Source organism: Armigeres subalbatus, chromosome 2 (assembly GCF_024139115.2).
Source record: "Armigeres subalbatus isolate Guangzhou_Male chromosome 2, GZ_Asu_2, whole genome shotgun sequence".
NCBI classification, from domain to species: domain Eukaryota; kingdom Metazoa; phylum Arthropoda; class Insecta; order Diptera; family Culicidae; genus Armigeres; species Armigeres subalbatus.
This window is the reverse complement of record NC_085140.1, coordinates 261,655,978-261,667,547: the sequence shown is the minus strand read 5'-3', so window position 1 is coordinate 261,667,547 and position 11,570 is coordinate 261,655,978. Positions and strand designations below refer to the sequence as shown.

The following is an 11,570-nucleotide window of genomic DNA, read 5'->3' as shown; positions in this document are numbered from 1 at the left end:
GCTAATTTTAGAAGAAATAGAAAATTCACGTGGCGTTTACCACTTCCATTCGATAGAAGGCGCGGTGCTCTACCAAATCCAATTGGTAGTTTGGTAGTTAGCTAGGAGCGATCCTAGTTATTGAGAAATTTGCTAAAAATGTCATTGTTCACGTTTGCGATTTTCGCGCTTATGAAACAACAGTGTCGAATTTCTCATAATCAAAAAATCACCGCATTATTACCTTGAATAACTTCCAATTTACATTTAAATTCAAATGTTTTATAATTCGTATTTGTAAGTGAATTTGTGTATACATTGTAAACCATAATGTTGAAATTCACGCCGCTATACACCCGCTACGTCAATCAACGTTTATCAAAGTTATCATTGCTCCGCGCCGGATCGTATGATTTGCATCATGCCCAATTGGCCAAAGGGTTCCGCGCCTTTCCTTCCGGTGTTTTGTACAACCGCGAGGATGATCTTCCGATGGGAGTCGATTCTATTATTGATCCAATAGAGTTACAGAAGGCGACGTCTCTGTGGACCAGGCAACAACTGTGTAACAATATTAATGAGTTACTCCACTGCACTCCTCTTGACTCGGAACGAATATATAAAGTGAACAGGAAGATACTGAAGATAGTTCCTCCCAAGATGATTACGAATAACATTCAGCTACTGTTGGAGCGTGGAATAAGCGAGAAGTCTATTCTGAACCATCCGAAGATTTTGTCGATCAACAACGGTACGTTCTGAAGGAAAATAACATATTTAAAGGCTGGCAGCAGTTTGTAATGTTTCAATTGCTACCTCATTGAAATTAGAATTTATATATCAATCAATATTTTAATGAAAAATACGACAAAGATGAGTATACATAGGAAAGTTGATCAGTCATATGCTCAGCAGGCAAGAGCAGATTATCACGGATTACGAGACCTTATAGTGAACCACAGGGCTCACTTAATTATATTGATATAATACTATAATGTAGATCTGTTCTACTCAATACTCATTCCGAATATTTATAATAGTTCATTTTTTTTTCATTACAGACACATTGGTTAAGCGGCTCAACTGCTTGAAGAATTTCAAGGATTTGCAAGACATAAACCACGTGGTGCCTTTTTTGAACCTTAATGAAGACGTTCTAGAAAGTGTGATTACAAAATCTCAGAATGAAAAAATTGATCACGGAAATAGAATTTACTATCTACACGCAATAACGGGAGTAGATATAGAAACGATCAGTCGGTATTTCACCTCCAGCATTCGTGTGTATAAGATAGCGGTGAAAAAATTCGTACTTAATCTCGATATCTGTTTGGAGCATCTAGAACCATCTGATATCGTGAGTCATTTATCAGTTCTGGCGCACTCAAGCAGATCAATTGTCCAGCGACTTCAAATGTTGAAGAATTCTCCTTTGGAAAAAATCAAACCCTGGATGGTAAGAGTGCCAAACCTGGCACTAGGAAAATCATTCGAAGAAGTGATTGAAAAGGGTGATGATCCGGCGTTCAAAGATCCCCTGACAGAGATGTGGTTCGAGAACCATGTTTTAAAAAAACTAGAAAGTTTGCTAAACTGTAGTGAAAAAGAAGCAAAAAGCTGCTACGATTCGTGTAAAGGGTCAGTATTTTTGTTGGACAATGTCGAAATGCTGTTGGAAAAACAAATTCGGCGGGACGTCATTCTAAAGAACCCTACGATACTCATGTCGGAAAAAGACGAACTTGCTACGAAAATAAGCAAACTAAAGGAACTGGTAGGGTTGAGGGATTTGAACGACACGCTGTCCCTCTGCACGCTAAAAAGTTATCAATTGGCGAGAATTGTTAAGACTATGAACAGCGAAAGCTTACCGAACAACAGCAATCGAATTTATTATTTTGCCGACAGAACGGGAATGGAGCCAGCCATAGTTGCCACTCAATTCGCCCGAAGATTATTCATGTTTCGCATTCCGAAGGAAAACTTTTTGGAAAATTTGGATCAGTTCATATCGAATATGGACAGCGTAGACGTTCTAGCCGATTTATGGGCATTCAAATATTCTCCGGTAATTGTCGCGAAAAGGATAGCTCGGGCAAAGGATGTTCGTGGTAAAAAGCTAATGCCGTGGATGGTGCGATGCCCGGACATTGTGTTGGAAAAGTCACTACTGCTAACGAAGGAGAGCGGAGAGCTACTGGGTGAGAACGAAACAATCGTCGAGTATTTTGAAAAGCGGTTGGGATTTGACAGGGATGTTACGAACTCGATTTTCATGAAAACCCCTTCGGTGAAGAATGTGCGGATAACAAAGGTTAAAAGGGTTATCGATTATCTGCTTGAGGAGTTGGACTACACCCCGCAAGATATTGCTCTTAATCCGAGGATATTGATGCATAGCCTACAAACTACCAAAAAGCGCATGGCACAACTAAAGGAGATGGGCTGCCGTCCTCGATCGTTGGTAATCGTTTGCAAAAGTCAGCAACAATACGACACGTTTGTCAAGGAATGGGAGAAAACGAAGGAGAGGCAAACGAGAGCGCTTGCACAGTGATTGACCCTAAAGTATCTATGTATGCTTAGTATGCTAATGAAATGAAATGTAGAAAAAATAATTTGAGAATATTCATTTTTTGCCGAAAAAAAACCTTGGCACAATTAAGAATTAAATAATGGCATTGCCGTTTGCTACTCGCGTTTCCGATGGTTTAGATGTTATCTGCCTTTGAGGCCTTCCTTAGTCGCGCGGTGAGATGCATGGCTACAAAGGAAGACCATGCTAAGGGTGGTTGGGTTCGATTCCCGGTCCGGTCTAGGACATTTGCGAGTAAATTTTCTCGACTTCCCTGAGCATAAATATCATTGTTCTACAGTACCTATCATGATATATGAATGCAAAAATAGTAACTTCCCTTAGAATTTTCGCAGTTAATAACTGAGGAAGTGCCTATGAAGTTGTGAGGCGGCAATGTCCGAGTAGAGTGCAACATGGGTCACCTAATAGCCTATTCAGATTAGCAGCTTAATGCCATGATAAACAGTATCTTGGTGTCAAAGTTCAATCATCTTACTTTCATTTCATATGATAGCACGTCAAATACCTCGTAATCTGAACAGGCTATAAGGCGAATTCGCAATGACTGAAATCCAAAACATTTCAACTTAGGTTTTTAATATGAATCTACAAAAATAGCTCATAATCTATTTGTCAAGGGCAGGGTTTACAGAAATCGCTCTCAATAGATAACGAATAACTATAAAAGAAAGGTAGAAACTGTTCTGAATCATAACAATCCTTGATAACAAATTTAACAAACTTAATGCAAGTGCGAAAAAATAGAATCGGACAGACAGCCCCCACAGAGAAGTGATGATTCTCGCTTTGTGCTCCCTAATTTAGTGTTGGAAATCGCACAGCTGTGTAGAACAAGTTGAAAAGCATTATCAGACCCATGGCTTCACACGTTTGGAGCTTTTTAAACAAAATTTATCATGAGGTACAGTCAGTTATTTATCATGACAGTTTGCGAAAAAAGTGTCTCACGGTAGGCTACATATGGTATATGTATACAGAGATAAGTGAGAGACTTTTGCATTCTCTTTTGTATTCAATCCCTGGCAAGGTTATGCGTTATGCGATAAAATAATGGTAAGCCTAAGTTGGAAAAGAGAACGGCAAAAAAAAGATAAGCCATGATATTCTATGTGCATATAGAAAGAGAGAGAGAACGCGAGAAAATAATATGGCAAAAAAAAAATTAGGAAAAGTCATAAAAAAATTACATCGGATTTGGAATGGAATTGGATTTGATTTGGATTGGATTTGGATTGGATTTGGATTGGATTTGGATTGGATTTGGATTGGATTTGGATTGGATTTGGATTTGGATTGGATTTGGATTGGATTTGTTTTGGATTTAGATTGGATTTGGATTGGATTGGATTTGGATTGGAGTTGAATTAGATTTGGTTTGGATTTGGATTGGATTTGGATTTGGATTGGATTTGGATTGGATTTGGATTGGATTTGGATTGGATTCGGATTGGATTTGGATTAGATTTGGATTGGATTCGGATTGGATTTGGATTGGATTTCGATTGGATTTGTTTTGGATTTAGATTGGATTTGGATTGGATTGGAGTTGAATTAGATTTGGTTTGGATTTGGATTGGATTTGGATTGGATTGGATTGGATTGGTTTGGATTGGATTTGTTTTGGTTTAGATTGGTTTGGATTGGATTGGTTTGGATTGGGTTGGAGTAGATTTGGTTTGGTTGGTTTGGATTGGTTTGGTTTGGATTGGTTTGGTTTGGATTGGTTTGGATTGGATTCGGATTGGTTTGGATTAGATTTGGTTGGATTCGGATTGGTTTGGATTGGTTTGGATTGGTTTGGATTGGTTTCGATTGGTTTGGATTGTGTTTGTTTTGGTTTAGATTGGTTTGGATTGGATTGGTTTGGATTGGTTTGGATTATGTTTGGATTGGTTTGGATTGGTTGGATTGGTTTGGATTGGATTGGTTTGGATTGGTTGGATTGGTTGGTTTGGATTGGTTTGTTTTGGTTTAGATTGGTTTGGATTGGGTTGAATTAGATTTGGTTTGGTTTGGATTGGTTTGGATTTGGATTGGTTGGATTGGTTTGGATTGGTTTGGATTGGTTTGGATTGGATTCGGATTGGTTTGGATTAGATTTGGATTGGTTCGGATTGGTTTGGATTGGTTTGGATTGGATTCGGATTGGATTGGTTCGGATTGGTTTGGATTGGTTGGATTGGTTGGATTAGATTTGGTTGGATTCGGTTGGTTTGGATTGGTTTGGATTGGTTTGGATTGGTTTGGATTGGTTTGTTTTGGTTTAGATTGGTTTGGATTGGTTTGGATTGGTTTGGTTTTGTTTGGATTGGTTTGGATTAGATTTGGATTGGTTTGGATTGGTTTGGATTGGTTTGGATTGGTTTGTTTTGGTTTAGATTGGTTTGGATTGGATTGGTTTGGTTTGTTTGGATTGGTTTGTTTGATTTGGATTGGTTTGGATTGGATTGGATTGGTTTGTTTGGTTTAGATTGGTTTGGATTGGATTGGTTGGGTTTAATTGGTTTGGTTTGGTTGGATTGGTTTGGATTATGTTTGAATTGGTTTGGATTGGATTCGGATTGGTTTGGATTAGATTTGGATTGGATTCGGTTGGATTTGGATTGGTTCGATTGGTTTGGATTGGTTTGTTTTGGTTTAGATTGGTTTGGATTGGATTGGTTTGGTTGGTTTGGATTGGATTGGATTGGGTTGAATTAGATTTGGTTTGGTTTGGATTGGTTTGGATTGGTTTGGATTGGTTTGGATTGGATTCGGTTGGTTTGGATTAGATTTGGATTGGATTCGGATTGGTTTGGATTGGTTTGGATTGGATTCGGATTGGTTTGGTTGGATTCGGATTGGTTGGATTGGTTCGGATTGGTTTGGATTAGATTTGGATTGGTTCGGATTGGTTTGGATTGGTTTGGATTGGTTTGGATTGGTTCGGTTGGTTTGGATTGGTTTGGTTTTGTTTGGATTGGTTTGGTTTGGATTGGTTTGGATTGGTTTGGATTGGTTTGGATTGGATTGGTTTAGATTGGTTTGGATTGGTTGGGTTTGATTGGATTTGGTTTGGTTTGGATTGGTTTGGATTATGTTTGAATTGGTTTGGGTTGGTTTGGATTGGTTGGATTAGATTGGATTGGATTTGTTTTGGATTTGGATTGGATTTGGATTGGATTGGAGTTGAATTAGATTTGGTTTGGATTTGGATTGGATTGGATTTGGATTGGATTTGGATTAGATTGGGATTGGATTCGGATTGGATTTGGATTGGATTTGGATTGGATTTCGATTAAATTTGAGTTGGATTTGGATTGGATTCGGATTGGATTTGGATTGGATTTGGATTGGATTTGGATTGGATTCGGATTGGATTTGGATTGGATTTGGATTGGATTTGGATTGGATTTGGATTGGATTCGGATTGGATTTGGATTGGATTTGGATTGGATTCGGATTGGATTCGGATTGGATTCGGATTGGATTTGGATTGGATTTGGATTGGTTCGGATTGGTTTGGATTAGATTTGGTTGGTTCGGTTGGTTTGGTTGGTTTGGATTGGTTTGGATTGGTTCGATTGGTTTGGTTTTGTTTGGATTGGTTTGGTTTGGATTGGTTTGGATTGGTTTGGATTGGATTGGTTTAGATTGGTTTGGATTGGATTGGGTTTGATTAGATTTGGTTTGGTTTGGATTGGTTTGGATTATGTTTGAATTGGTTTGGATTGGTTTGGATTGGTTTGGTTGGTTTGGATTGGATTGGTTTGGATTGGTTTGTTTTGGATTTGGTTGGATTGGTTTGGATTGGATTGGGTTGAATTAGATTTGGTTTGGTTTGGATTGGATTGGTTTGGATTGGATTCGGATTGGTTTGGATTGATTTGGATTATGTTCGGATTGGTTTGGATTGGTTGGATTGGTTTCGATTAAGTTTAAGTTGGTTGGATTGGTTTCGATTGGTTTGGATTGGTTTGGATTGGTTTGGATTGGTTTGGATTGGTTTGGATTGGTTTGGATTGGTTTGGATTGGTTTGGATTGGTTTGGTTGGTTTGGATTGGTTTGGATTGGATTCGGTTTGGTTTGGATTAGTTTGGATTGGTTTGGATTGGATTCGGATTGGTTTGGATTGGATTCGGATTGGTTTGGATTGGTTTGTTTGGTTTAGATTGGTTTGGATTGGTTTGGTTTTGTTTGGATTGGATTGGTTTGTTTTGGTTTAGATTGGTTGGATTGGATTGGGTTTAATTAGATTTGGTTTGGTTGGATTGGTTGGATTATGTTTGAATTGGTTTGGATTGGTTTGGATTGGTTTGGTTGGATTCGGATTGGTTTGGATTAGATTTGGATTGGATTCGGATTGGTTTGGATTGGTTGGATTGGTTCGATTGGTTTGGATTGGTTTGTTTGGATTTAGATTGGTTTGGATTGGATTGGTTTGGATTGGTTTAGATTATGTTTGGATTGGTTTGGTTGGTTTGGATTATGTTTGGTTGGTTTGGTTTGGATTATATTTGGATTGGATTTGGATTGGATTTGGATTATATTTGGATTGGATTTGGATTTGGATTGGATTGGATTGGATTTGGATTGGAGTTGAATTTGGATTGGATTTGGATTTGGATTGGATTGGATTTGGATTGGATTCGGATTGGATTTGGATTAGATTTTGATTGGATTCGGATTGGATTTGGATTGGATTTGGATTGGATTCGGTTTGGATTTGGATTGGATTCGGATTGGTTTGGATTGGTTTGGTTGGATTCGGATTGGTTTGGATTAGATTTGGTTGGATTCGGATTGGTTTGGATTGGTTTGGATTGGACTTGGATTGGTTTCGATTGGTTTGGATTGGTTTGGTTTTGTTTGGATTGGTTTGGATTTGGATTGGATTTGGATTGGATTTGGATTGGATTTGTTGTTGGATTTAGATTGGATTTGGATTGGATTGGAGTTGAATTAGATTTGGTTTGGATTTGGATTGGATTTGGATTATATTTGGATTGGATTTGGATTGGATTTGGATTGGATTTGGATTGGATTTGGATTGGATTTGTTTTGGATTTAGATTGGATTTGGATTGGATTGGAGTTGAATTAGATTTGGTTTGGATTTGGATTGGATTTGGATTGGATTTGGATTATATTTGGATTGGATTTGGATTGGATTTGGATTAGATTTGGATTGGATTTGGTTGGTTCGATTGGATGTCGATTGGTTTGGATTGGTTTGGATTGGTTTGGATTGGTTTGGTTGGTTTGGATTGGTTTGGATTGGTTTGGATTGGATTAAGTTGGTTTGGATTGGTTTGGATTGGTTTGGATTGGTTTGGATTGGATTCGGATTGGTTTGGATTGGTTTGGGTTGGATTCGGATTGGTTTGGATTGGTTGGATTGGTTTGGATTGGTTCGGTTGGTTTGGATTGGTTTGGATTGGATTCGGATTGGTTTGGATTGGTTGGATTAGTTTGGATTGGATTCGGATTGGTTTGGATTGGTTTGGATTGGTTTGGATTGGTTTGGATTGGTTGTTTTGGTTTAGATTGGTTTGGATTGGTTTGGTTTTGTTTGGTTGGTTTGGATTGGATTGGATTTGGATTGGATTGGATTTGTTTTGGATTTAGATTGGATTTGGATTGGATTTGGATTGGATTGGGGTTGAATTAGATTTGGTTTGGATTTGGATTGGATTTGGATTATATTTGGATTGGATTTGGATTGGATTTGGATTGGATTTGGATTGGATTTGGATTGGATTTCGATTGGATTTGGATTGGATTTGTTTGGGATTTGGATTTGATTTGGATTGGATTGGATTTGGATTGGATTTTAATTGGATTTGGATTATATTTGGATTGGATTTGGATTGGATTTGGATTATATCTGGATTGGATTTGGATTGGTTTGGATTATGTTTGGATTGGTTTTGGATTGGTTTGGATTATGTTTGGATTGGTTTGGTTTGGATTGGTTTGGATTGGGTTGAATTAGATTTGGTTTGGTTTGGTTTGGATTGGTTTGGTTTGGTTTGGTTGGTTTGGATTGGATTTGGATTGGAATCGGATTGACTATGGATGAGATTTGGATTGGTTCGGATTGGTTTGGATTGGTTTGGATTGGTTCGGATTGGTTTGGATTGGATTCGGATTGGATTCGGATTGGTTGGATTAGATTTGGATTGGTTCGGATTGGTTTGGATTGGTTTGGATTGGTTCGATTGGTTTGGATTGGTTTGGTTTTGTTTGGATTGGTTTGGTTTGGATTGGTTTGGATTGGTTTGGATTGGATTGGTTTAGATTGGTTTGGATTGGATTGGTTGGGTTTAATTAGATTTGGTTTGGTTTGGATTATGTTTGGTTGGTTTGGATTGGTTTGGATTGGTTTGGATTGGATTGGTTTGGATTGGTTTGTTTTGGTTTAGATTGGATTGGTTTGGATTGGATTGGTTTGAATTAGATTTGGATTGGATTCGGTTTGGTTGGATTGGTTTGGATTGGTTTGGATTGGTTTCGATTAAATTTGGGTTGGTTTGGATTGGGTTTCGATTGGTTTCGATTGGTTTGGATTGGTTTGGATTGGTTTGGATTGGTTTGGATTGGTTTGGATTGGATTGGGTTGGATTAGATTTGGTTTGGTTTGGATTGGATTCGGATTGGTTGGATTAGATTTGGATTGGATTCGGATTGGTTTGGATTGGTTTGGATTGGTTTGGATTGGATTTCGATTGGATGTCAGTTGGTTTGGATTGGTTTGGATTGGTTTGGATTGGTTTGGTTGGTTTGGATTGGTTTGGATTGGTTTGGATTGGATTAGATTGGTTTGGATTGGTTTGGTTGGGTTTGGATTGGTTTGGATTGGATTCGGATTGGTTTGGATTAGATTTGGATTGGATTCGGATTGGTTTGGATTGGTTTGGTTGGATTCGGTTGGTTTGGATTGGTTTGGATTGGATTCGGTTGGTTTGGTTGGTTTGGATTAGATTTGGATTGGATTCGGATTGGTTTGGATTGGTTGGATTGGTTTGGATTGGTTTGGATTGGTTGTTTTGGTTTAGATTGGTTTGGATTGGTTTGGTTGGTTTGGTTTTGTTTGGATTGGTTTGGTTTGGATTGGATTGGATTGGATTGGTTTGTTTTGGTTTAGATTGGTTTGGATTGGATTTGGATTGGATTGGTATTTAGTTAGATTTGGATTGGATTAGGATTGGTTTGGATTATGTTTGGTTGGTTTGGATTGGTTCGGATTGGTTTGGATTGGTTTGGATTGGTTTCGTTGGTTTGGATTGGTTTGTTTTGGGTTTAGATTGGTTTGGATTGGATTGGTTTGGTTGGTTTTAATTGGTTTGGATTATGTTTGGATTGGTTTGGATTGGTTTGGATTATGTTTGGATTGGTTTGGATTGGATTTGGATTATGTTTGGATTGGTTTTGGATTGGATTTGGATTATGTTTGGATTGGTTTGGTTTGGATTGGATTGGATTGGTTTGGATTGGGTTGGAGTTAGTTTGGTTTGGATTTGGATTGGATTTGGTTTGGTTTGGATTGGTTTGGATTGGATTTGGATTGGATTCGGATTGGTTTGGATTAGTTTGGATTGGATTCGGATTGGTTTGGATTGGTTTGGTTGGTTCGGATTGGTTTGGATTGGTTCGGTTGGTTTGGATTGGATTCGGATTGGATTTGGATTAGATTTGGATTGGATTCGGATTGGATTTGGATTGGATTTCGATTGGATTTGGATTGGATTTGGATTTTATTTGGATTGGATTTAGATTTGGATTGGATTTGGATTGGATTTGGATTGGATTGGATTTAGATTGGATTTTGATTGGATTGGAGTTTAATTAGATTTGGTTTGGATTTGGATTATATTTGAATTGGATTTGGATTGGATTTGGATTGAATTTGGATTGGATTGGATTTGGATTGGATTTGTTTTGGATTTAGATTGGATTGGATTTGGATTGGATTGGATTTGAATTAGATTTGGATTGGATTCGGTTTGGATTTGGATTGGATTTGGATTGGATTTGGATTGGATTTCGATTAAATTTGAGTTGGATTTGGATTGGGTTTCGATTGGATTTGGATTGGATTTGGATTGGATTTGGATTGGATTTGGATTGGATTTGGATTGGATTTGGATTGGATTTGGATTGGATTTGGATTGGATTTGGATTGGATTTGGATTGGATTTGGATTGGATGTTGATTGGATTTGCATGGGATTTTGATTGGATTGGATTTGTGTAGAATGTGGATTGGATTTGGGTTAGATTGGTTTAGTTAATGGTTTAGTAAATCAATAGTTTAAACAGAATTATCTGAGCAGTTTAAGGACAGCGTCAATGCTTTAGAGCCACAGATAATACATTCACAGCTGTTAGGGCATCTTTAGTAATGTTACAGTTAGTTATAGTTATATTTATTTCCCGAGTTTTACATTTTATAACTGTCAAAGATATAGAACAAGAAATGCATCTTCAGCAGCAGTTATAATCTGCACATGTTTTATACTGGAAAACGAAAAAATAATCTTCCGAGGCCAGACCGCATCGTGCTTTCGAGCTGTGCGGTTCTTTTCTCTCTTTACGGAAGGGAGTTTTTAATATTACCCGAAGCTATTTTAATTTCAACAGTGCTTATCAGCGCTATTTGTACCCACTGATCCCGTAACGATCTACGCAAGGACCCGTGCCTTCGTTTTACGTTGGACCCGTTTGCGGAGGTAAAATTCCGACAAGCGGTGGTAATCCTGCAAGGACACCGTTCTAGGAAAAAAAAACTTCTTAGAAGTCACGTCTCCACGCTCAGCAATGAGCATTAATATAAACAAGAGGAAGGGGGAATCGCTGAATTCTCCACTTTCATCCAAGAAACAAGGTTTCAAGACCGTCCTGCCCAAGCGCGGAAAAAATACAAGGAAGCTGGAGACTTCAGATATTCCTTCTAAATCTAATGTTGACATTGTTTCTTCCCCTATCGAACTGAGTAATCAGTTCGATTTGAT

The 11,570-nt window shown here is 38.1% G+C and overlaps 1 protein-coding gene across 1 annotated transcript; it reads left to right on the top strand.

Annotated features, from left to right (window-relative positions):
- LOC134216257 (uncharacterized) lies at positions 1-2,597 on the top strand. The gene is made up of 2 exons (XM_062695195.1): positions 1-730; positions 1,041-2,597. The coding sequence occupies exons 1-2, from the start codon at positions 310-312 to the stop codon at positions 2,534-2,536; spliced, it is 1,917 nt and encodes a 638-aa protein (XP_062551179.1). The 5' UTR covers positions 1-309; the 3' UTR covers positions 2,537-2,597.
- The last annotated feature ends 8,973 nt before the right edge of the window (positions 2,598-11,570 follow it).